The sequence below is a fragment of the Columba livia genome, chromosome 15, assembly GCF_036013475.1.
Source record: "Columba livia isolate bColLiv1 breed racing homer chromosome 15, bColLiv1.pat.W.v2, whole genome shotgun sequence".
NCBI lineage: Eukaryota > Metazoa > Chordata > Aves > Columbiformes > Columbidae > Columba > Columba livia.
The window spans coordinates 3,180,980-3,207,092 of record NC_088616.1 but is presented as its reverse complement, the minus strand read 5'-3'; the positions used below and the strand labels follow the sequence as shown (position 1 = coordinate 3,207,092).

At 43.7% G+C, this 26,113-nt stretch overlaps 2 protein-coding genes across 7 annotated transcripts; one reads left to right on the top strand and one right to left on the bottom strand.

Moving 5' to 3' along the window:
• Positions 1-156: 156 nt before the first annotated feature.
• SNN (stannin) lies at positions 157-10,454 on the top strand. 3 transcript variants are annotated; one of them, XM_065030529.1, is made up of 3 exons: positions 157-303; positions 1,290-1,417; positions 7,708-10,454. In XM_065030529.1, the coding sequence occupies exon 3, from the start codon at positions 7,787-7,789 to the stop codon at positions 8,048-8,050; it is 264 nt and encodes an 87-aa protein (XP_064886601.1). In that variant the 5' UTR covers positions 157-303; positions 1,290-1,417; positions 7,708-7,786; the 3' UTR covers positions 8,051-10,454. The 3 variants fall into 3 exon arrangements, 2 of the variants coding, with proteins under 2 accessions (XP_064886601.1, XP_064886602.1); XR_010466288.1 differs by lacking the exon at positions 157-303 and adding an exon at positions 977-1,142; XM_065030530.1 differs by lacking the exon at positions 1,290-1,417 and having other exon boundaries at positions 169-303.
• On the bottom strand, positions 9,908-26,112 carry LOC102084789 (thioredoxin domain-containing protein 11). Of its 4 annotated transcripts, XM_065030502.1 has the most exons (5): positions 25,977-26,112; positions 23,406-23,554; positions 23,097-23,273; positions 21,975-22,115; positions 9,908-11,103 (listed from the first exon to the last, which is right to left on the bottom strand). In XM_065030502.1, exons 4-5 carry the CDS (start codon positions 22,031-22,033, stop codon positions 10,593-10,595), a joined length of 570 nt encoding a protein of 189 aa, XP_064886574.1. In that variant the 5' UTR covers positions 22,034-22,115; positions 23,097-23,273; positions 23,406-23,554; positions 25,977-26,112; the 3' UTR covers positions 9,908-10,592. The 4 variants fall into 4 exon arrangements, with proteins under 4 accessions (XP_064886574.1, XP_064886575.1, XP_064886576.1 ...); XM_065030503.1 differs by lacking the exon at positions 23,097-23,273; XM_065030504.1 differs by lacking the exons at positions 23,097-23,273; positions 23,406-23,554 and having other exon boundaries at positions 25,977-26,105.
• Position 26,113: the final 1 nt, after the last annotated feature.

The following is a 26,113-nucleotide window of genomic DNA, read 5'->3' as shown; positions in this document are numbered from 1 at the left end:
GGCTTTACCTCAGCTTCGCCCTCCTCGGGCCCTCCAGCCCTGCTCCCCCACACCCGCCAACCCCTCGGGGGGCGGACGGCCGCCCACGGCCGCTGTCACGGGAGGGGAGCGGAGCGCCCAGCCGGAGCCGCCGCCCCGCCCGTCAGCCGTCGCTGGCCGGGCCCTGCGCGCCGGACGCCGATTGGCCGCCGCGCGGCGCCGCCCGGCCCCCGATATAAGGCGGCGCGGGCGAGGAGGGAGCTGTCGCGCCCGCGGCGGCGGTGGGTGTGCTGGGGGCTGAGCGTGGCGGGGCCGTGACAGCCGGTGAGCGCCTGGGGCGGGGGGCGCGGCGGGGTCGATCCCAGCGCGGGGAGGCTCGGCCGGGCGCGGTGCAGGGCCCGAGAGCTCGGGTGGGGGCGGGCCCGCCATGCCGGGAGCCAGGCGCTGAGCGCGGGTCGCGTCTCGGGCAGGATCCCGCGCTGGGGCAGGGCCGGAGCCTCGGGAGCAGCGCCGGGACCCCGGGTGCTTCCCCTCCACCCCGGGCTGGGGCCGCCCCTTCCCGGGCGCCGCCGCGGTGGAGCGGCTCTTTGTGTCTGCGGCGGGAGGGTCTGCGCCCGGGCGGCGGCGGCTCCGCTCCGGCCCTGCCTCGCTCCCGGGCGGAGCCGGGGCTCCCCGCAGGCCCCGGGGGGTGACTCGGGGCGGTGCCGGGGCCGGCCAGCGGCTCTGCCCCGTCCTCCCGAGCGGCCCGTGCCGCCCGCCCTGGGGCTCGGCCCCGGCTCCCGCCGCAGTCACACAGTCAGTCACACGGCGGGGCCTCCCGGCTCCGCAGCTGCAGGTCGGGTGGGCACGGGCCGCGCCGCCACCGCCGCGCTCCCCTCGGCCCGGGGGCTCGTCCCGCCCGCCCAGCGCCGCGGAGCTCAGTGCGGGCGGCTGGGGATGTGCTGCAGAGTACGTCCAAGGTGACCATCATATGGACGGTCTTGGGAGTTCACAGGAACGTGAGTTGTGGAGGATGAACCGTGTTCCTTCCTCCGAGCACCCGCAGCGTACCCTGCTGTCTCGTGCTCTTCCTTTTCCTGACATGAATGCAGGTGTGGACATCTGTCAGGTGTTGCTTTTGAATAGACCTGGACAACTTGTACGGCTCTTGCCTTGGTTAGCAGGTAGGTGAGCTGGTATCAGATCTGCTTTCCCCAGCTGGCCGTACCAGGAGCTAATGGTTAGACACTGTTGTGTAACTCTGGGGAGCCAGGAGCAAAAGGGACTCGGGATGTGGAGCATCTAGAGACCAGAGTCATCCGTCTCCACAGGGGAGGAGCGAGGAGGAAGACTTGCCAGACAAGATCCAAAGCTGGTGTGACCTTCATTTTTCTCATAAGCTGGTTCTGAAACTTAGAGCAGACGACTCCTAGCCCGAGCTCCTGAGCTACCAGTGCCGGTATGTAATAGACTTTGAGTATTTGCGGTTTGAAGATTTGAGCTGAGTATAAAAACTGCTTGAATATCAGAAATGCATGGGTGCTATCTAGCTGCTGTTAGACAAAGCCATTAAAAAAACCCAAACCACACTTTCAGATAATTACCTCCAATTTGTAAATAGGAAAAGGATTTTTTTAATCAGCAAACTTAATGTTGCCATCTCAGCAATTTTTCTTATACGTCAAGAGTTAAGCTATGCTACAGGATACACACAGCATGTTACTTCTGATGACTCAATGTCAGGAGTGCCCCTGTCAGGACAGACCTCTCATTAGAGCTCCATGTGGATGTGACATGGATGAATATAAAGGTAGAGTGTGGCAGATGCTTTGCCAGCCATGCAGTTATGTCTGAAGCAAATATGCTCTTAACTCTACAAACCTGCTTCTAGTTCTACATAAACTGGCTGTCTTGCCTGACTGGCAGTTACAGCATAAACCTATTCCACTTGCTGTGCTGCTGAGAACGTCTGTCAGCTCTTGAAATCACATTGTTAGTAGGAATACCAGTGTCCCCACTTATTTTGGAAGTGGTGAAGCCTGAGCACTCCTGTATTATGAATGCAGTGGGGGTGGGGTATGTGCTTGTGTGCCAGTGGCAGAATTACAGCTCTGATTCCCCAGAGGGTTTTCCCCTCATCTTCTATCAGCAGTAAGGGTGCTCTTGTGATGAGGATGCAGCATTCCTCACAAGTAATCTTACTGGCATAGACAGGAAAAAGCATTTTTTCACAATTAGTAGCATGTAGTACAAGCTGCTTTTACTTTGTCTCTTAAAGATCTTAACATGGAGGCTTTTTAACTGAGCTGTTACTACTAAGTCTTTTTTATTTTTTAAGCTGAAGGTCACTCTGGCAGTTTTATTCTCATTTCCTTTGACCTGCCCCATTCAACTTACTTTAGGTGAAATACTGCAGTAGAAAGTATACCTCCCACCTTCCCCCCAAACTCAAAAAAACCAAACCTGAAGACATAATACTTGCACCTTAAATGTAACTGCTTGAGGACTTTGGTATATTTGGGTGAGCTATGCTAGACTTGCTTTTGAAGCCTCTTCCTATAGCTTTGGCGTCTATGGTAGCAGTATTTCTTTTCAGAAACGTTTCTGCAGGCATTAATGATAGCAAACTTAGCTGCAGAATGCCTATAATCATGGAAAACTTGGTTTAGAGACGAACACCAGCCTTGCATTGAATTTGTCCCCTAGCAGCCTTCTGCAATTTCAATGGCCTTTCTCTTTCTCTGTTACTTACAGCTTCTGAATTGGATAATAAAACTTCACAAGTGAAGTTCTGAGTAAAAGCTGGTATTAGGCAAAAAAAGAGAAAAGAAGCAGTTATTTATGGAAAAGTGGTTTATAGCTGATGTTTTCACTGCTTGATTGCTGTAAGAACTGAGATTGGCTATTTGCAGTTCCCACCAGTGAATCTGACTGATCTTGCTAATGAGTAAATAAGCTTAGATGCTTTGATAGCAAGCGTGTTAGGAAGGGATATAGCACTTGAAGTGCCACCACGTATATATGGATGGTGTTAGCAATTCCTTTGAAGATCAGGAATTTACAGCTTTTAATATCTGACAGTAAAAGTGATAAATGCACTCAGTGCTGCACCTGATGTAGGAGGCTGTTTTGGCTCAGGTATGTTTGAAGGGAAAAGCAAGTCTGAAAGCCAGTTGTAATCCCCTTTAGATCAATTTAAGGGGATCTACAGAATGCAGTATTTCTCCCATCAAGAAGTGGACTCTGGAGACAACTTAATCTTGATTTCAATCAGTTGCTGGTGGAAAGAGTGGTGAGGTTGCAGTTCTGCATCGAGAAAGCACAGAAACCAAAGGCCTCTCTGGTATAGTTACAACATGCAAATGTACTGTGCTAAGGATGGAATTAAGGCTGCAGGAGAGCTTTAGCTCTAGGTATACAGTGACCTAAAGCCAGACAAATAGCAGCATGAGCTAGCAACAACACTGAGGCTTTCAGCGCCAGAATGCTGCAGGTGTTTGAAAAAACGACTATCCAGAGCTAATAAAATAACAGTGCTGCCACCCCAGTTATTATCCCGCACCATTAACTAGCTGTTTGTACCACTGCCTGTCTGTACAGTAGCTTAATACCTGACTTTATGTAGGGTGCTGGCTTCATGTTCCTGGAGGGGAAGGAGAAGCGAGTCTGTCTGCAGAAGGAATGACTTTACACTTTATCTCATTGAGAACTGAAGTGCTTTGAGAAAGTGACCTTGAATTCTGTTGTCCTTGTCCTAGAAGGTGAATGTTCATGGAATAACCTTTCCAAAGATAAGTAGGCTTGTTTTCTCCTACATCTCTTAGCATTGACTATGGTCTGGTGCAAAGATATGATGAGATTTCCAAACAGAAGCTAGAAAGGGCTTCTGGATGCAACCTGATTATCTTGATAGTATTGAAGTGAGATCACACTCATTTCTGTGTCTAGAGAAAGGGAATTTACTGGGCAGTGCATCCAAAGGAAGTTGCATAATTTTTTTTCCTGTCCCAGAGTTCAAACTGAGGCAGATCCTTTGGATTTTTAATCAAGTCAAAAAGCATTCAGAATTTGAAGTGAAAACATATGGGTTTGGCCAAGAAAGTTCTTTAAGAGGAATCTGTAAGTGGCTGTCTTGCACTCAGAGTTGGACTGGAAATTGTTTAATAAGGGTAAATCAGTCTCCTGCATCCTGGAGGTCCCAGTATTCAATCTCTGACACTTTCTACCTTGCCATATCAAAGCACAATCACTTGAGAGACAGGAGAACCTAGCCCAGCTAAGCTAACTTTCTAGTGTAAACAGAGTGAGCATACATGTATAACATCCTGCCTCAAGTACAGGTCCTGCAACTTTCTGCTCTGTTTATATCTACTATTGTTAACATCTCAGTTATCTTGGAACTATTTTAGTTGGTGAGGATAAATACAAATGACCTCTTAGACTGGAAGGATGAGTCTCATATATTCTTCATAGTGTGTGAAGTTAGGAGCAAGAGTTCTACAAGAAGAGTTGATCTCCCAGTTGTTAAATCTGTCCTTTTGTAAAGGACTCATGCATTTATTCCAGGAGGAGCTGTCATGACTAAGCTGAGTTGACTGGCTAGAGCAGAGGATTAAGAAACAAAGCTGTCATACCCAAAGGAATCAGCATGTTCTTCCTAGCCAGCTCTGCACTTTGACACTCTCTACTTATGCCCCTGACTGGCATCTGCTGTAAAATTTCCTATCTTCCAGCACTGGCTGTGTGGGAGTTGCCAGTGACTGAAGTCACCCACTCATGGAATGCAAGTGGGCCTGCAAGGTGCCTGCTGAGAAATGAGCCTGATGGAGACTTGGGTCTGATCTTTGGATGGTTTATCATCAGGATATTTTCAAAAGGTGGAAGTAGGTGGTAAATTGCCTCACAACTTCAGGCAAGCAGTAGCAGTGTTATTAATTGTCATTGTGGTGTTAAACAGAAGTGTCCAAGGACAGTAAATAAGAATTAAGTACTATGCAGCTCTTCACACAAGGATGGCAATAAATTCCTACCTCTTGTAACTCTGCTGAACTGCTGCTGTGTGTGCTTTGCTCAGAAGCACCTTCCCAAACAGTGGACTTCCTGGTCCAGCTGTATTCCTTGGGATCTCAAGAGAAAAGGAATGGCAAGAGCCCAGTATGGAACCTGATAAGGCAGAACTTTGTCCCAGGACAGGTGACTGCAGTCTTAGAGAGCCCGGTTTCTCCCTCAGATAGGAACTTACAGACCTGCCTGTACTTTCCAGGTCAAACAGACCATTGCAGTCTGCAGCTGTTAAAAAGGGGAAAGGAGTAATTATTTTCTTACAGTCCAGATAGATGTAGGTCCTCTGTTAGCCAGACCTAACATCTAGCTCTTGCTTTCAGACTTCTTTCTCAAGACTGCTTGGAAAGGTCTGTGCCTTGTTAGATGTTATGCTGAGGTCTAAAACCAGCTTGCCAAAAGATCCTGCTGATACAGAGGATGGCAATGTGCAGAGTTTCATACTGTTAATAGCTGATGCTGTCTACGCATTGGAAGTCTGGCCAGGGGTAGCATTTGCAATGCTAGTGTCCAGTACTGAAAGCTGTTTTCTAGGTGACAGTAACTGTTTAGCTCTAATGTAAGGTTATGTGCTGCATCAAACTGCTGCACAGCAAGAGTGCTAGTAGGTTGCCATTGCTGCTAGCAATTGTGCAAGCTGTGGAAGGCTTAACGTGGACACACAGTGCCTGCGTGAGAAGCAGGGTAGCCCGTCTCTTGTGCTGACTCTGTACTGTTGTGGCTGAATCAAATGGTGCTGCAGTTCAGACATGCCCTGAGGAAAACAAACTACATGAAAGTCACTTGTAATCACCCACAGCTGATCACCCTGTGTTGAGTAAGCACTGCAGAACCAAGCTGATCATGGCAAAATTCATACGCCTCTTCAACTGCAGTGGGCACACAGCTCTGCTGAAGGTTTGTGGTGTGGCTTGGCCTGTTTTCTTGGGCACAACTGGGTCTGCAGGACTTGGTTGGTTGTATCAGGTATGCTACAAGCTGTTGGTTGCTGTTGTTTACAGGGGCTGGGAATGTAGCCAGAGTGTGTGCAAGTTAGTTTTGTGACACTCGTGCTGGACTTCTCTTTAGGGGATATGTCCTTGCTGACATGTGGCAGTGTGTGTGGGTCTGCCATTCCACAAGAAGTTAAGGAACAAACTTTACTCTCCAGCTTGAGCTCTGTTGGGAAAGACAGTGCATTGTAATTGCCTTGACTCTCTTGCATGTTGAAATACTGGTAAGAATTCAAGTGCAGTGGATGATGCTCACAATAACCTAATGGTACTGACTTCTCCTGAGGGGTTTGAATGAAGATGTTGCTGTTAGAGCTGAGACACTGCAACAAGGATGGGGAGGAAGAGCCTTTCCTACAAAGGTATGGGGCCCTCAACAGACTGGCAGAGCGGCCAGAAGATCCTCCCGTCGCTGCACTGCCAGTCCGTGGCACCTGCCAGGGGAAATGCAGACATTGTTCTGCACTTGCAGCTGCCCTTAGAACAGTTGGGAACCATATGGACTGCATCTGAAACCAGAGTATTGACCTGATCCCCACAGCAGTAGAGAGATAAGAGATGTTCCCAGGTAGGAACCAGATCTGGTCTCTACTGGAGCCTTCCATGAGTTCCTGTCCTGTTGAAGACCTAGGGCAGTAGGAAAGAATGGGTAATTTCTGACTTTTGTCTTATGTCCCAGTTGAAGTGGAGGAACATAAAGCTACCAGCTTTGTAAATAGTAACTGAAATTTAAGGCAAGGCTCACATGACCCTTTAAATAGTGTTGTCAATTTGGAAATTAAAGTAGCAAGAGACATTATGTATACTTATTTTTTTACCTGCCAGAACTCAGCAGCAGACTCAAGAAGTCTTGGAGCTCCTCCTCTCTCCCATTTTCCGGCCTGCTGCCTCTGTTCTAATTTTGGCTGCAGTCCCAGCACAGTACCTTGCTCTTGTGGTCTGAAAGCCACTAAGAGGAGCAGAAGCTTAAAATAATGAACTTGCCCTTGTGTTTTGTTAGTCTTCAATAAATCTAGCTCTACCTGCTTCTTTTGAAAAATGCGTATAAAGCAACATGTGTTTTTTATCAGGTCAATGAAGAACCAATTAATTACCATGTAGTCAACATCAGTGTTATGGACAGGTTTATAGTAATGCATTAGCATTGCAGTTACCTTTGCAATTAGCTTACTAGTCCTGGAACTGTTAGTATGTAAGATGGATGATTGTAAACTAAATTTTAAAAAGGGCCAGACTTCTGACCCGAATGTACTGTTTCCATAGGATTCCTTTTGGAAGACTAAAGGTAGCTGAATTGCTACCTTGTCATGGATTTGAGAGCTCACCCATGGTTTAGTATTTGTATTGAATAGCCTTAAATGTCTATACTGAACTGTACTGCTGTTATATAGTTTGTGTCTGTGTCTTGTCTCATCCTCTAGCTCCTAGGAAAAAGTGTTACCTCTGGGCAGGCTGACCACGTGCTATCCTGAGGAGCCTGTCAGGAGTTGAAATAAGTTTAGCTTTCATTTGCATCTTCAAAGGCAGTTTGAATAAATAGCTTAAAATAACTAAGAACTGTAGGAGTGTGAGAAGCTGAAAGCACTGAGTGCAAGAGGGTCACGCGCCATTGCAAAGGTTACCAACCATGAATAGAATGTTGCTGAATATGGTAGAAGTGCACAACTTCATTAAGTGTCTGTTTTTTCCACTGCAGGAGTTTGAAGATGCAGCAGGCCTGATAGTGAGGACAGAAGAATCTCCTTTAAGAAGTCTCACAGTCGGAAACGTTGACCATGTCTATTACAGATCACAGCCCCACCACTGGTGTGGTGACTGTTATTGTTATTTTGATTGCTATTGCGGCTCTCGGTGCCTTGATACTGGGCTGCTGGTGTTACCTGCGTCTGCAGAGGATCAGCCAGTCTGAAGATGAGGAAAGCATTGTGGGCGAAGGAGAAACCAAAGAGCCCTTTCTTCTGGTGCAGTACTCTGCTAAAGGACCTTGCGTAGAGAGGAAAGCGAAGCTAACTCCAAATGGCACAGAAGTACACAGCTAACTTGGAGCAACATGTGCATATGGACCATGTTTATAATGTGCGTAACCAGCAGAAGAATCTATACTGTGAAGAACCTGGTCACATGCACACTACTCATCAGAAAATGCCCCAGTGAGGCTTAAATAAGCTTTGTTTGCAACTGCATGCACTGAGAAGTTGCACTTTGCATCAACTGTGTACCCTAATTCCTCTGTGGCAGGATCTGGTTCACCTGGCTTAATGTCCATTGCTGGCAATGGACACAGGGATATATTGGTGTCAAGAGACTACTAGCATTTTTTTGTTACTTGAATGTTTAGCTGAGCCTATTTTGATGGAGCTACTACTGTAATGTGAACTACTTTACAACTGTGAACTGTAAATAGGCTGCCAGAAGCTTTTTGCTTTGTGTTCCACAGCATATGGTAATAACATCATGCAACTGTACATAACTCACAAGGGAACTCCTGAAGCACAACTGTAGGTGGGATTCCAGACCCTCAAAACCAAATCTGCAGTGAAAGCTTGCTTCTGCCACTAACTCGAGTGCACAGACATAGAAAAGTTAGAACTCCTGCTCTTAGCAGTTCATTGGACTGATGCAGAATACTTTCTTTGAAAAGAAGGTATAAGCCTTCAGTAACACATGGAGGGAGAAGCTAGGAGCTACAAAAAGGAAATAACTTCTAGTTGCAGCTAGGTAGATGAAGCTTTTGGCTGCTAGAACTGAGTTCTCTAAGTATGTAGCTACTGCAAGGAAACTGCCGCTTGGATGGATTCCAACCTGGGAACTAATGATGGATACTGAACCCTCAGGGATGGTCCAGAAGGTTTCCAGGGCTTTGACAGGGCAGTAGAGCAGGCTCTTCTCTTCTGTAGGTCTGCGTGCTGGAACTGCAGAAGTGGTTACTTAATAAAACTGGCATAAGTGCCACTAATATGATTTTTTTCCTAGAACACTTGTTTGTGTATTTAACAGTTAGGGTGTATGTTAACAGCCTGTTGTAAAAAGGCATTTTAGTCTACAAACAGCCAGCTATAGAATTCAGTTAATGTATCTTGTAGTTAAGTTTCAGTCTTTCCTACAAAAACAAATGCTGATATGGGGAAGGGAGACCGGTCAGTTTGTAGAAGTTTTTTAGCCAGCAATGGCAAAGGCCTTCCAGATACAGACATCCCTTCATTTCCTGCGATGGGAACTGTATGAAGATGTGTTAAATGGGGAGTTTGGGATCTCAAAGATTTGGGGAGGAGGAACAAGAAGACTGAGCCACCCATGGCAGCTTACATATTCTAAAGCTCTTAGGGTAGGCACACATGCTTTGAGGCCGCTCACCTGTTTTCTGTAACTTTAGCCATAGCTTCCTCATGCCTACTGACATTTTTAAATACTTAGTTGCCTAGGAGATAAAAAAGCTACTGTAGGTCTGCTCCCTGAAATAAGTGACAAATAAGTCCAAGTTCTTCAGCTCTATAGGAAGCAATAGACTTGCTCCTTGTCCCTGTACATATGGAATTACTGAGTAACATAGGCCTAGCAAACTTGCTTGAGAATTGTAAATATATGCAAGACAATAATGGCCTAGTCAGTGAAGTCTTGTCCCTCTCTGCTACAGTAAGATGTTGAATTGCATTTTTAGTGCTATATTGGTCTTTTTAATTGAAGACTATATAATTTGAAGCAAAAATTAATGCTGCCAGTAGCAAAAAGCTCTTGCTGTTGCCTCTTGAGTACGCTATGGGTACAGCTGATTGATGGCTGTTTTTCCCCTGGCACTAGTCCCCTGAGACTTGCATGAACAGCCAGACCCATGCACTTAAACTGCTGTATTCTAGGCCTCTTACAAAGCAAGGAGAAAAGGATTATTTCAGTAGGACTTTCTTTAGTTTTCAGTAGAGAACGGTTCACACATGGCTCTTGCAGGTTTCAAGACAGTCATAAGTTATATACAAAAGTGATACCAAGTGCTGAAGGGCTGGAACAGAACAGCTGTAGCAAGATGACTTTGTCCATTCAAGTTTACTGATTACATGGATGAAATATCTCTATTTTAAAATAAATTCAGCAAGAAAATGCAGTGTAAAGGGCAAACTTCTGAAATAATGGAAAAGTATAAATCAAAGGTCTGATTGCTCTTCTAGCAACTGTAAGGGAAAGCCAGTGAAAAAGAACTGGTCCTTAGTCAGAGGTGCTGCCCCTAAAAATCAGCATCTTTCATTTAAATGGATAGGTGTTTGCAAGTTAGCACAATAGTAAAATGCAGAAAGTGCTTTCCATATTCCTCTTCTCTTTAGATGTGGGTATCTCATAAGTTGTTCAAGTATACAAAAATATTCCATTTGATTTTCTTTTTCTAGCTCATGTGGGGGAAGAAGTCTTTATTTACAATGAATTTCAATAAAAATTGCATAAATACCTACCTAATACTGCATCATTTGACTTTGTGTAAGCAATCATTCTGTCCTGTTTCCACTACTGTGCCCTGTCTCTGTGGTACTGATATTATCAATCCTTTTTTCCTCTGATGTGGCAGTAGCTGTTGAAACTGATACAGCATTATCTTCAGAAAGTGTTTGACTGAAGGGATTCTTTAATTTGATCTTTGCTCTGTAGCTTCCCTTCCCTCGATGCCACCAGGAATCTCAGTAAAGTGTTCTCTTTGAGGAGGTTTTCTGATGCATCAGCTACTTCTTGAAGCTTTTCAGCCATTTCTAACAATTCCTGATTCTTGTGGTCGTGTGTGGCCTGGAGCTGCTCGCTGGGGAGCTGCAGAGTCTTGTGCTGCTTTTCCAGTGCATGTTTTTGCTGCTGTAGTTTCTGCTGCTCTCTCCTGGCTTCAGAAAGCTGTGCTTCCAGCTGCTCCTGGGCCTGAGGAAGGGCACTGATTTCTGATCTCAGCTTCTGGATTTCCCTCTCTAAGTGGGAGATGTGTCCGTGCTGTAGAACTGTCTCTGTGTGGGCATTCTTGGTACAGCGCTCTGATGAAGAAAAACCTGAGTGATGCAAAATAAACTTAAGGAGATTAGGAAGGTTAATTGAAAAGTCTTCAGGGAACTTCACACTTCGTTTCTTCCTAGAAAGACACAACAAGTTGCTATTGAAACATTCAGATAGGTAAGCAATGATAATTTTATCTGAACATCTACTGTTCAATTCCAACTCAATACCTTGGGGTTTTTTACCATAATGGTTAATATAGAAGCTAAGAGAAACCTGAACTCACACAACAAAGATAAACGAGACATTATTTTCTCTTGGTGAACCCTTTAAGCTGTATTTCAGTCTGGCTACTGTAAGCATCTCTGCACTGGACTGGTATTTGAGAGCAGAGTTTTCTGTCAGATTTCGAGAAACACGTTTTACCAAGTATCCTAATGATGGGTTAGGAGCTTGAAGTACATACAGTAGCATCACTGTTGGGCAGGTGTGATCAGAGCATACTAATGTTAACAAATGTTAAAAGCAGAAGGAGAGCATTCAAGTGTTCCTAATTCTACATACATTATTAGAAGTTAAATCCAGATGTATAAAGCTGATAGGAAATGACTATTTTGAGCCTATATATGTTATCCTAGAAGAAGCAACTTAATGTGTACCAACATCTGAAGGGTACTCTGAGGAGTAAAAATGTACAACAGGCTGTTATACAGTAAAGAGCTGTTTTAGTCAGTAGCAAGGCCTTTTTGCTGTCAAAAAACCCAAGTATTTTTACTTATTCCTTTTACCACTTTGTCCTCATGTCACTGGGGTGATCAAGGAAGCAAAACAAACAAGATTTTGGTGGTGTTTTTGTTTTCTTTTCCTGACTCATTATATGACTGTGAATTCAAGCTGCGCATATGAAGAGCTCGGCCTGTTACCTTTGCAGCAGCAGCAGCTGATAGTCTGAACCTGACAGGAGTCCAAGCTGCTGGAAAACCAAGTACCAAGTTTCTTCCTCAAGACTACCAACCACCAATAGACATGCACAACCTCCAGCTGTGTCAAATATTAACATTATTGCCCTTTTTGGACCATGTGCATCCTTCTGTCACAAAACATAGGAGGCTACAGTGTCCCTTAAGGACCAGACAGGAACTGACTCTCAACCTTGTCTTTCTGAACCAGATACATCTTCAACCTTTCACGTTCCAGTATAACAGGAGTTTGCTGCCTCTTGCAGCAGAGCTACTTACACTTCAGTACATTTAATTGGGAAGCCCACTAATAGTTTATCACTTGGTGTCATCTTTAGTCTTCAGCAGTGAGAAGCATGATTCTCTTTCTTTAGGGAGCCAGCAAAATAGAGCAGAAAAGCTTTGTTTTCTCCCCTCTGATTGCCACATTCATAACCAGATTAATGCCGTGTTACATACATCCAGACACAGGTAAGTTACACAAGTCAGAAAAAGGATATGGGATAAACCCAAACCAAAATCATTCCAAAGCAAGAAAGCCAGATTCAAGTATAAGACTTCAATGTTGACCGCTGCTCCTCCTGCACAACACGCACCGTGGACAGACAGACAGACAGTCCTCTGTCCCCACACGTGTGACACTGTTCCTGAATTGCTCACACGGTGCGTCTGGAACAGGGGAGTTGTTCAGTTACCACTTACAGTTGCCTCAAAAATCCTTTCTGTGAAATCCAGCTCATCAGCGTATGGAATATAAACATATGCTGATTTAATTTATTGAGAACTATTTATTGTATTGCAGGTAGAAAACACATACCGTATTTTATCAATAATTTGAGAGCTTCTGCCAGATGAGGCTCCTGTTCATCAAAATTAAGCTATTTTTGGAAGTGTAAGCAACATGATTTTTCTCCCCCTGCAGACTTCTGGTGATCAACCAAGTTACTCCTGCAATTACAGTTTCTCAGCTGACTGTCAGCTCACATCCAAGTTTAATGAATCATGACATGATTTTGGCAAAAAATACTCTGACTCATTATACAATGGTAATATTTTACTACATCATCATCCATTCTTTTTGATCAAAAACACAGGAGGTATCCGAAAACCTAAAAGACTATTTAAACCAAACAAAAAAAATAACGGTGTGGTGCAAAGACATTTGGAATAGAGTTAATTTGCAAAAATTGTCTCAAAAGGCAAATGCATATGGAGCTGCACAGAAAGCCTTCATATGAAACACCTTTGTAGCCAAAACTAACATACAACTGCTCTACTGCTACTGGTACTACGAGTTCAGTCAGAATAAAACAAGGATGCAATCAGAGCAGATGTTGTAAGCATTGATGTATTATCAAATACATTAATAAGAAAGTGTAGGTTGCACTGAAACATTAAAAACCCTGGACATGTCAAACCAAAACGTCTTTTATATATATATAAAATATATATATTAGGCACTTGTATATATATATATATATATATCTCCATAAACTTGTTTGGGCTGGGATAGTTTTCTTCATAGTAGCTTCTGTGATGCTACGTCTAAGATTTGTGATGTCAATAGTGTTGATAAGGCAGGAACGCTTTGGTTATTGGTTATTTGGTTATTGCTGGAAGTGTTTCCACAGCATCGGGGCCACCTGTTTGTCCCTGTGCTGCGTGGGGCTCAGCTGCCCCCCGGGGTTAACCCACAGCAACAAACAGCTTCTCAAATACTCTACTACAGGATGGAATTATTCGCTACAAATTATCAGAGATAGGGGTAAAAATTATTTCCTGCTGCTGTTGCATCGATTCACTTCCTGAAATTGGGAAGCTTCAAGGTTAAATGCACTGTTTAAAAATTCATTTGAATTAAACTGCATAACTACTGCAGTGAGATTGAAAACCACCAAATTTATACGGAGGAAAACTAACGCATTCAAAGAAAAACGAAGACGATGACATTCACATCTACTATTGCAAGATTAGAGAGAAAATAAAATAGTAATTATTTTCCAGGCGGATGACCTCAATGAACTTACACTATTCTCAAAGGATGAAATTAGAATCTTTTTTACCTTGTCACAGTGAAATTACCTGGATGCAAAAGCTGAGCAAGCTGAATAAAGATGTGCTTAAGAGAGGCACAGAATGCACACCACTGTGCGTAACTGAGCAGCAAGACATCCTAGAAAATGGAATGGAGAAGAGTTCGATTATCTATTGTAGTTAATCTGCAGTAAAGGACCAGTCTTCATGACAACTAAAACTTAGATCCCTTAAAATGCGAAAGCAAACTATATCCTAATGTTAATAAACTTTATTATAAGCTACATTCTGATGCCGTTTGTCTACTGAGTTAACATACAAAATCTCTTAGAAGCAAAACTTTTCCAGAAGTTCAAATGACTTGGAATAGAAATATTCTGAGCGTTACTCAGTAGAGAAACCCTCATAATGAGCAGGAAATCCTGTGACCTGGGAACGGTTTGAGACAGAACGTACTGGGAGCAGAAAGGGGAAGGAAACGTTTATCTCCTCACTCTGATCTTAATTTTTCCTGAGCATCCAGAGTGTTTATCTGAGGGGTTGGGCTGGTGACAGGACACTGGGCTGGATGGGATCCTTAATACGAATGTAGCTATCTGTTCTTATGTTACACATACCTCTGTACTTACAGATCTATGGCAAAACAGAAATGTAATTAATGCTATAAGAATTATATTGATATACCTTCTTGAACAATTTAATACTATGTTCACCTGAATTTACTTTCACATTTACTTACACTGCTAACATTAGAAAACCCCGCATGTTCGGAAGGTAGACTCACTTTTGCACATCCTCAGGACAGGTTCTACGTGGTTAGGTATACTGTGTCTTATTCAATAACTTGCAAACAAATCGCATATGGATATGCATTTAAGATTACAAAAGGATCTTGAGAAGTGTACTAAGGTTTAGTGCATTTTCACTTAAATTTCCTAAACTAAACAATCCAAATAATCCTCTTCATTTTGTCCTTCTCTTTATGGAAAGAGAATTCCTGAAGAGTTTGTGTGTGTTAACTCAGTAGACAAATGGCATCAGGAACTATCTGTGTCTTATTCAATAACTTGCAAATAAATCGCAACTGTGATCGTTGTGTTGGTTTTTGTTTATTTGTTTGTTTTTCCCTGCTCCAATTCAGCCAGGAAACCGAGTATTGACAGACTTGGCTAAACCCACTTCAGGGCTCCACCTTGAAAACACACAGATTTCTCAAAATAAATATAAAACAATTTATAGGTTGGGTTCAGAGGACAGGAGGAAGGGTAGTCTCTGCTGATATTTTAGTATACAGAACAGCTGAGCAAACACCAACACCACCATTAATATACAAATGTCTTCTGCAATATAAAATATGTTAGATGCATCATAACTTTCTTTTTCCCACAGGCAAGTTAGTTTAGATTTTACTAATTCTTTCAATGCATCAGGCAGTCATGTATCACAAAGTTTGAGGTTCACTTATTTTAAAGCAAATCATTCAATCTGGATGAGGGGATTGAGTGCACCCTCAGGGTTCAGAGAAGGGAACGGAGCTGGTGAGGGGCTGGAGCACAAGTGTGATGGAGCGGCTGAGGGACCTGGGGGGTTCAGCTGGAGAACAGGAGCTGAGGGGAGACCTTCTGATCTCTGAACTGCCTGAAAGGAGCTTGGAGCCAGGGGGGTCGGGCTCTGCTCCCCAGGAACAAGCGCCAGGAGCAGAGGAAACGGCCTCAAGTTGCGCCAGGGGAGGTTGAGGTTGGATGTGGGAACAATTTCTTCCCCAAAGGGCTGTGGGGCATTGGAACAGGCTGCCCAGGGCAGTGCTGGAGTCACCAGCCCTGGAGGGTTGGACAGAGATGAGGTTCTCAGGGACATGGGTAGGGGTGGACTTGGCAGTGTTGGGTTAACTGCTGGACTTGATGGTCTTAAAGGTCTTTTCCCAACCAAAATGATTCTTTGACTTTTGGTATATGGAAAATTATTTCTAATGTCATCTAGAACACAATTCTTCTGCTTGGTTAACTACCAAATAAACTGCAATACAGGAAATTATGATTCATACTGTTGACTATAGTCTCACTTTAAAAGCAGTCATTTTCAAAATGGCATTACTTTTTCCATTCATAAGCTTACCTGCAAACCTAATTTTCTTATTTCAAGCACTTGTATAGTGGCTACCATACCCAGTGTAGACCCAACAAGTCACTGATTTGGATCCAGGACATAGTGCACTTCTTCTTTCGGATCAACAATGGCAGCAAATTCCTTAAGGTGAGCAGATCTTGATGCTCCTAGTCACTCTGCGTATATCCAAAAAAAACATTTGAATCCAGTAGATAGAGATTCAAGGTTTTGTTGGTCCTGCAGTTCAGACCAGTAACATTAGTGTCACTGATGTTAAAAGTCAGGAGTAAAACAATTCCTGTCCTCAGTGTGAGGAATAGAATGTTGGGTGTTACCTTTCTTCCCATGGGAAGAAAAGGCTACTTTGGGGGTCTGAAAGATGTCTTCTCAGAACTTAAGAAACTTAAAAAATGCCTGTTTACCATCCTGCAACATGCAGTGTAATAGCTAAAGGGACTATAGAAACTGAAGAAATTGCTGCATTCTATGGTACTTGATATAACCTGAAAAAAGGTCACACAAGAACACTTTGACATGAAGCATTATAATTATCACGGGGTGTCAAAGCGTCAGACCTAGGAGGTGTGCTGTATTAAGATGTGGTCTATAGCAACAGTTTGTCACAGTCTTCAAGAATTCACTGTTAGATGTTTCCAACCTGAAAATGCTCAGTTAAATACTTGACCCCTCATATTACAATCTAACCTGAAGATTTTGACTACGTATATAGAGAAATACATGAAGAAATTATGAACAGAAAAGAGCTTTGTGATAAGAAATCTCATTTCAGCGAGCTACTATCAGAAAGTAAATTCTGCTCTTGACAGCCTCATTCTTTGCAACTGCCTTACAGTCCAGTGGTTTCATTGCTCGATGAAACCTGCAGCAAACATCTCCAGGGTAAACAAGTTGCATAATATCTCTCTATCAGAGTGAAGCTGTACCAGACCAACTGGAATATTTAGTATCTCATTTCACATTTTGATAGAGATAAATACTCTCATTTAGTAGAATGAAATCTGGAACTGAACATCTTACGTTGCACTGATTTGATCTAAATAAGTGGTACCTGTTACTAGAATGTTGGATCTGTGACAAGCATCCCTGAATTAAGTCTGCCGAAACCAAGACAGGTTAGTACAAGAATAACTGCAGCTCTTTTCCAGTCTTTCCACAAAGCTTTCCCCAACCCTATCCTGTAGCAGTCTGGCTTTTATTGTATCTATTTCTAGCTTGGCTAAATATTGTATCATAAGTTATTTTTGGTTTTTTCCTCATTGCTTCAGACACTTCAATATAAATTAGGCCTCCTGAACTCAGCCCTGCTGTTCATCTGCCACGGCTGCTGGTTTCTTGTTCCACACTGCCCTCAGTGCTACCTGATCACCACGGCGATGTGTTCAATGGAACAACGGGGTCCAGGTGAAAAATAGCCCAGGGAAATACTTTTCAGCCACATTAGTTTCCCTGTCTCATTTACTGCACAGCTACACAACCCCCTGTCCTAGGCAGCTCAGAAATGGAAATAAAGTCAGAGGAAGAAAGAACTGGAAGGTGCCTAAGGGATGCACAGGATGCAAAAGTCAGATCAGTTCTGAGTAGTTTTTCAGTTGGTTTATATTTCAAATAAGAGTGTCTGGTTTACTGAAAGGTCCTTTCTTCCTTGTGTAACCACCTCTGGAAAGATGGGAGGAGAAATATTAATAGAATGAGGTGGATTCTGATTCTGACTGCCAGTCCTGTTGTACACTCACAGCAGCTCAAGACTTCCAGACCATGAAGAATAAGATGTTTCCATGAGACATTTTTAGAAAGTGCTTTTTCAGTAAGAGGAAAATGTAGTGGGAAGAATATATACTGCTATATGCCTGATCATTAACCTGGTAAATTAATGTCCTTTTAATGATCATAGTTAAAATTTCCTCCCTGTTACAGTCTGCAATTATACATGAGAAGAATGTCTAAAATGCTGTATTTCTTTTCTCAAGTACCACGCAATTTTTCCTGTTCTTCTGTCAGAATGAGAGATCCATTTGCTAATACCAACCACTCTGCTCGTTTTAACAAAACTGAATACTTCCAGGTGCCAGCAACTCACAAGGAATCTTGCTCCAGCAAGCGATATTCAAGTCTTACAGAAGAGACCTTTTGATGTAAGAGGTTCCCAGTTTTGAACACAAGCGCGCTGAGAGGAGCTCAATGGCAGCGACTCCCACTCCATTGCATGTAAGAACCTCCAAATGACCAGTTACTGCAGCACCAGCACCTGCATATGGCTGATGTGGCACCTACATCCAAGGTGTTAAGGACCTACAGCTGCTTCCATGCAACCATCTGCATGGGGTTATGGTTAATTACCTTCACACAGGCAGTTAGGAATAATCAGCTGAACAGGATTTGCCTTGCTGCTGTGTAAAGTGGGAGGATAAAGTACCAGAATGTGACACGGGGATAGTTTAAAGACACGTTAGGAGCGTTGGTGTTGCTAGACTGGAGTTCTTTCCATGAAACAATTTTCAGGATCTAACTCAAAGCCAGCATTTGTAGGAAAAGTTCTGGAACAAACCTAAGGATGTCAGTAGTGAAGGGTCATGAGTACCATCTCCTAATGAAACTCATATCTAGAAATACAAAAATCTTTAATTGTAGCATAGCCTATCTTTTGCTTGGTCTCTACATCAGCGGAATAGAAAGTGATGTGTGATGTCAATTAAATCAAACAAATAACAGACCTGCCAAGAATCTCAACAATGACAGATCAGTAAGTTCACAGAAACTTTAAGAATGAATAGAGATCTTTTTATTGGAGAGCAGCCAGCATGGATTTATTACTGAACCATCATCCCTCAAGTCTATCATGGTTCTCTGAAGGAAGGAGCAAGCGTGCAGATGACTGATCTACTCAATGCAGCATACAGAATTCCCCCAAAGCCCACAAGAAGTTACCAAGCACACTGGAAAAAACTAAAGTTATAAGGAATAACATGGAAGGTCCTTTTCTAGATTAGCAGAAAAGAGAAAACTATGGGTAGAAATGATTGGTTTTCCACAAAAACAGCCAGCCAGGATGTGTACTGGTGCTCATATAGTTCAACATTTCTATAAATGCTTTAGAAAAGGGAGAAAAAGGTGAAGAACAACATTTGCAAGGGTTATTGGGAATCATTGAAACTACGTCTGACTCAGAAGAGTTGTAGAAAGACACTGCTAAATGACTATGTGATGAAAGAGCTCTGAAATTTCAAAGCCAACAAATGTGAAGTAATGCGGACAGAGAACTGGAAAAAACCCACAGCTACTGATTAGTTTTTACAATTAGATAAATGCTTTTGCTACTCAGTTATTTCTATCCCGATTTGTATTTATTTATGTTTTGGCTATATCGCATTGAGATAAGGGAGACTTTTTTTTTTCCAGAATATCAGGTGTGCGCTGGCAGGCAATTCCTGCCTCATTTTATCTGTGAACCCAGGAAAGAAAACAGCAAGAGGAAAGGAACTTGTTATCTCTGGGGACCAGAAGAACCAGTATTACATACCACTAATTCTATACCATGGAAATGTAAAGAAGCTGGTTAACGCTCAGGCAGCGTTTCCACCACCAGAGCAGAGCCGAGCGCTGACACCACGGCAGGGCACACACCAGCTCCCGCCCAGAGACGGAGCCTCCTCTCCTGAAGCAAAGAAATTATGAGGTCCCTGGACACATTCTGTGTTTTTGTAAGTGAATGACGCTTTTTGTCTAACTAGAGAAGCCGCCTGTTTTCTTCCTCTGTGCCTCACAAGGATGAGGCTGTTTTTAGTAGCTGGGCTAGTCAGATGAGACAGGAGACACACCAGTTTGGATTAAAATGGAACTATTACATCTCCGCAGTTACAAAAATAGAAGGAGGCTGATTATAGGTACTTACAGGTACCTGGAGTTATGGTAGGAACTGCATGTCTTTCTCTTGATCTAATCTTCTTATACATTTCAAGACTTTAACTGCTTTCCAAAGGGGATTTTTCCCCTTGCTCTCAAAACTTTAATTTTTATCCGGGTCTAGTTTTGCACTGCTATCCTCACACACATACACACAGAACCTACTCTTTAAAAAAACGCAGAATCCGAATCGTCACGTCTTAACTTTAGTCGTCAAGCAGAGTTGTTTTCACGGGGTTTGAGCGCCCTCTTGTGAGGTCTATACATCATCTCACGATAGTCACGATGTGGTTGAGGAATGGACATACCACCCCAGAACTAACACCAAGTGCTCTTACATTTAGCTGGATTCTGTTCATCAGTATTTCTTAGAAATAAAAACGTGCTAATTAACATTTGAATACAAGAGAAAATGCTGCTGGATTTCAGTATCTCTTGGTGCGGTTCAACTAAAAAAATGCTTTGACTGTTTATCTTGGTACGTTCACTACTCCTTAGTTTGGGCACGCTAACACATTTAATGCATTTCAGTATTACATTGAGTGTGAGCAGAGCTCCTGGTTTTCTTTGCTTGATACTTTTTTCTGCCAAAAGCTGGCTATGGGAATTTGAAAACAAGATTAAAACATCAAAAGCTTCAACAGATTGGATGGAAAAGGATAACTATGGGCTTGAAGCCCTGGCAATCAGTAGATTGACAGGCAACAACAAAATACCCTGGAAACAAGAAAAGAAGGGCACAGGAGTTCTTTTAAGTGTGGAAACACGCGCTGAGTAAACTTCAGTTCTACATGATGCCCTGCAAATGAACCACTCACCTATTAACAACCTTCCAACATGTTGCGCACTCCAGATTATACATAGTGCCATCCTTGCACAGAGAACAAGACAACGAGGACAAAAAGTGAGTGACAAGCAACTCCTCTGCAACCTACTGCTTCCTCAATATGGGAGGCCCTGACACACAGTAGAATGAACCAGCCAAGGAACAGAACCGCACTGCCCCAGTACAGCCTGCAGATCAGCTGCAAAGAGGTTCTATCATGCTTTGTCGGGCTCTGTCAGGATCTGTCGGGCCCAATCAGGCTTTGTTGGTCTCTGTCAGGCCCTGTCAAACTCTGTCGGGCCCTGTCAAGTCTTGTCAGGCTTTGTTGGTCCCTGTCAAGCCCTGTGGGGCTCTGTCGGGCTCTTTCGGACTGTCAGGCCCTGTTGGACTCTGTCAGGACCTGTCAGGCTCTGTTGGGCCTTGTCTAGCCCTTTCGGGCCCTGTCAAGCCTTGTTGAGGCCTGTCAGGCTCTGTCGTGCTCTGTCAGGCTCTGTAAGGCAAGAGTTCACATTGTCTCCCCACTTGACGCGCAAAGTAACAGTTTCAGAACAATGCATCTAGGTCATTCTTCGTATCAACAAAACGCTAAGAGCAGGACTGATTTTCAGCATTGCTGAGCACTCACAAACTCATGTCAAGAAAATACACAGGAACGTCTTGCAATAAGCGGTCAGTTTGTTTTCCTGCATACCCAGGTTCAGAAAACCAATGGTTCCGCAGTGCTTCTCACCGCCCTCGGTCAGGAAAGCCATACCTTCTGTTACCTTTTCTAAGCGCAAACATCTCTGTTTTAACACACACCAACCTGATTTGTGTCAAAGCCATAACAACATCTTTAGGCGATGACATTTGACAGAGGGCACAAACTATGGAATTACACAGAGAAAGCACAGTCCTGACATTTGCAAGGGTTCAGATGCTTTTATGTCAAGGGTGTTTTTTGCAGGTTATATTCATTTTGTGAGAACAAGTGACAATGACACACAAACTTTGCTTTGGAGCTACATCTCAGAGCACATCAGTTCCAGATGAGAACAGGTCTGTCCATTAAAAAAAGATTCTTACAAATAGCAGTGCTGCCTCAGACCATCCAGATAAAAGCTGCAGCCCGATGTGGGTGTACACGTGTGTGCACGAGGAGTCAAATGGAAATTCACATACCTAAAAGGCCACCTTGCAGCGCTGGCCTTGGTAACTGCAAGTCGCTGGTGACTTCCCATGCGTTCTCCTTCGCCCTTTCCGTTTCACAGAGAAGCTGTCAGGTACTCAGCAAGGAAACACGGACATCACTGGCAGGAGTTACTGTGGAGACATCAGCATTTCAGAGATAGCAGGGAGAGAACAGATAAGGCTTCAGCAAGGAATTATTGCTGTGCCACTGAATAAAGCTCAACAAGCAACAAGATGTTAGGCCTGAGGCAAAAAAATTTGGTAGTGGATATGACCTTGTTTTTCTTGTTTCCAAAAGGAAAGTCAAATTACAATAGAATATGTTCTTGGAGCAAGTGAAGACTCTCTAATCTGTTGGCAACATAACTTACACACTCTAAACCAGAGACGGGTAACATAAGTTACTGTAACCCATTCCACATCGCTATGGAGAGGCCACAGAGACCTCTCAAAATCCACTTGCAGAGATCAGAGATGGGAAATACAAAAAGGCAGCTATATATTTTTTTAGTTACTACTTACACTAGATGGCATTGTTGAGATAATGTAGGCATAAAAGAATTACAACCAAATTACACTCCTTGTGGGGTGAAATGGGATTTTTAACTATAGGTTAAGATTCTTGCATCCTAGTGATATAAGGGTAGAAAATTATAATAATGATCATAATAATGATGATGATGATGATGATAACTCCCAGAATATTCCCAAATGGCAAAAGCTGTCTTTTTCAGAATAACCAAAGCATCAAATAGTCAGCGTCAAATTCACTCTCTGTCACAAAAAGTTTCCCAATTACATAGATGCAGCTGAAGAGAGCACGGTTTTCAGAGTCTAGTTACTGCTGTCCTTGTAAAGCTGTGACAGAGATGAGCTGATACACCTGCATTACAGCTTCTCATTACCTCTCTCTGCCAGGTAACAGACAGTCCTCTCAAGTTATGCCGGTTTTAAAAAAAGTCTCTCAAGATTTTGATTTTAACACAAAATTCCAGCAATAAAATGCATACACATATACCAGTATACAGTCACAGAAGACAACAGAGATCAGGGTGTTAGCGTGATTTTAGCAACTGGACTAATAATTTTGATCTGAGACAAAAATCAACAAACCAATGAGTAACTCTGAATGTTGAATGTTATTTCTTCTGTAGTAAAGATCAATTTACAAGCTTTCCCCAAAGACTTTCGCCTTTTCACAGCCCTCCGGAGGTTCACACTTGAACTTGTAGCTGTTGTTGGGATTCGGTGAGGCAGCATATTTTGGCAAGGGAGAATTATTCCCATTCTCTGCAGGAAGAGTAGCTCATTACTTCAGTGTGTCACACTATTAAAAAAAACCAATAGCTATCTTTACATGTCCCCCACATTGAAACCCACATCGTTACCAATGTTATAAAATTAAGGATCATTTTCATTCACCTCCAAGTCTTCATTTCTTATCTCAACCCCTTTCCTCCTTTCTATTTCTCCTCATATCACTTTCAGGCTCCTCTGCAACGTCTGTTCATTCCTGGCCACTTTCTGTTTGCGACTGCAAACCCGACTCTATGGTCCTGTGCCGCCACCACCTAGCCAAAAGAAACGGACAGAAACCCTATTCCTTAAAATCCAGAACAAGTCTATGTGGAATTATGAAATTCTTCTACTATATCTCAGAAGATTTCTAGTAAAAAAGAATAATTTTAAAAACACAGCTAAACTTTTACGGGTGCATGTATGAAATGCTGGAAGGTTGCCCATGTTGTCTGAAATCATAAAAAAATACCTGACACAAGCAACAGGATGAGCCTATTTTTGCTGTTCTACCTGTCCCTGTACACTCTTGATTCTTCAACTGGCTTAGAGTACTTGAAGAATCTATTATTTAAAACCAAAAACTTGTCTGGGAAGCACATTCCTCAGTCATATCTATCCAGTTCCAATTACACCTATGTGTGCACACAGTATTTGGAATAAATTCAGAAAAAAAAATCAGAAAAAAACGTTCTACCATTTGTCCACGGATGGGGGAAACAAAGCCCCTATTTTACTACATGTTCATGCACATAGAAAAGGGTTAAAGTTTAGCACTGTTAAACTCTTAGAGTTATACAGTACCTTCATCTCTGGAATATGCAAAAAGATGATCTGCAGATGAAATGGGTGAAGTTATGCTTCAGTGGGATGGGGACAGTTCGGCATGGGCAAAGGCAAGAAAAAGTTACTACAAAAAGTCTCAAAACAGACCTTTTGTCTTTTCCCGTTTTACTGAGATTTCCTGTTTTATTGGAAAATGAATTAAATCACAGTAATCACAGAGGAAAATGTTCAGATTCAAGCTTTTCCTGTTTCCTTCTTTTTGCTTTCCAAGGGACTTCTCAAATACCTTTATGAAAGAATTACTTAGACTTCAGCAAAGCCTTTGACACGGTATCCAACAGCATTCTCCTGGAGAAGCTGCAGCCCATGGATGTGGGAACAATTTCTTCCCCAAAGGGCTGTGGGGCGTTGGAACAGGCTGCCCAGGGCAGTGCTGGAGTCACCATCCCTGGAGGGCTGGACAGACGGACATGAGGTTCTCAGGACATGGGGCAGTGCCAGGGGTGGGTTGTGGTTGGACTCCATGATCTTGAGGGTCTCCTCCAGCCAAAATGATTCTATAATTCTCCTGACAAGCTCCAGCTGTTTCCAACAGCCTGGGCATTTGACAAGGTTGTAAACCAATTGCTGTGAAAAACTGAGTATTGGGATTAAACATAATATTTGTACATTGTATAAATATTACTGAGTTTGTATGATTAATTAGTTAACAACTATTCTAAGCAGTATAAGCTTCTGCTTTTGTTTCCCAAACCAGCTCACTTAGTGTCCATTTCTGAGCCTAAACCCCAGCTGCTGAGCCTGTTCTCCAGTCCCAAAAATTCAGGATTTGACTTCTATTACTGAGCCCAAAGCCACACAACTCAATCTGTTTCTGAGCCCCATATCAGCTGCATGGGCCTGTTTTCAAGTCCAGGAACAGAAACTTTGTCTTTCTGGCCCCAAACCAGCTGCTTTCTGGCCCCTTTGCTCCGCGCGTGTGATGCTGAGTGCAGGGGGAGCTCAGCAGAGATTCTCCACAACCAGAAGTGTGAAGTTGGATGGCAGGAAGTCATTATAGCAAAAAAAACCCTTTTTATTTTCTCCTCTCTCCTGGTCAGCAGGTCCTTCCTACATTTTCATCCATGAAACAAATGGAAATCTTAAGTAGCCAAAAAGTTACCAGAAAACCTATTTTTTAAGGTTAAAACATACTTTTTGTATTGGCAAACAACTCATTAAAAAAAATAGAAAATTACAATTATATAAACAGTCAAAACTGTCTCATGTTAGCTACAAAACAGAGTCCAACAAAGCCTGACAGGGCCCAGCGAGGCCTGACAGAGCACAACAGATCCCAAGAAAGCCCAAGAAAGCCCGACAGGGCCTGACAGGGCCTGACAAATCCCAAAAGAGCCTGACAGGGCCCGAAAGGGCCAACAAGGCCTGACAAGGCCTGACATGGCCCAACAGAGCCCAACGTGGCCCGACAGAGCCTGACAGAACCCAACGGGGCCCGATAGGGCCCGACAAAGCCCAACAGAGCTCAATAGAGCCTGACAGAGCCCGACAAAGCCCGACAGAGACCGATGGGGCTCAACAGAGCCCGAGAGGGCGCTGCAGGGCTTGAGAGAGCCCAAGAAGGCCCGACAGATCGTTGCTATGGCTGATAGAGCCTGACAGGGTCTGATAGAGCCCGACAGAGCGCAACAGAGCCCGAAAGGCATCGACAAGGCTCGACAGGGCCCAACAGAGCCCGGAAAGGCCTGACAGAGCCCGACAAAGCCCGACAGCTGCTCTGGCCCGGAGCTGTGCTCGGTGCTGCAGCAGACACAGACACTGCCATGCCCTGGCAGGCAGCGATGTTACTAACTCCGGCTGCGCAAGGGGAGCTCACACCGCGGGTGCGGGGATGGGCAGCGACAAACCCACCCAGCGACGAGCTCCGCGCTGCTCGGCCGCATCCCTGCGGGGGTCAGTCCCCGGCACAGCGGGAGAGGACGGCGGGCGGGGCGCCAGTGTGTGCCGGTGCCGGTGCCGGCCCCGCGGGGTGACCGCTCGCGTTGTGT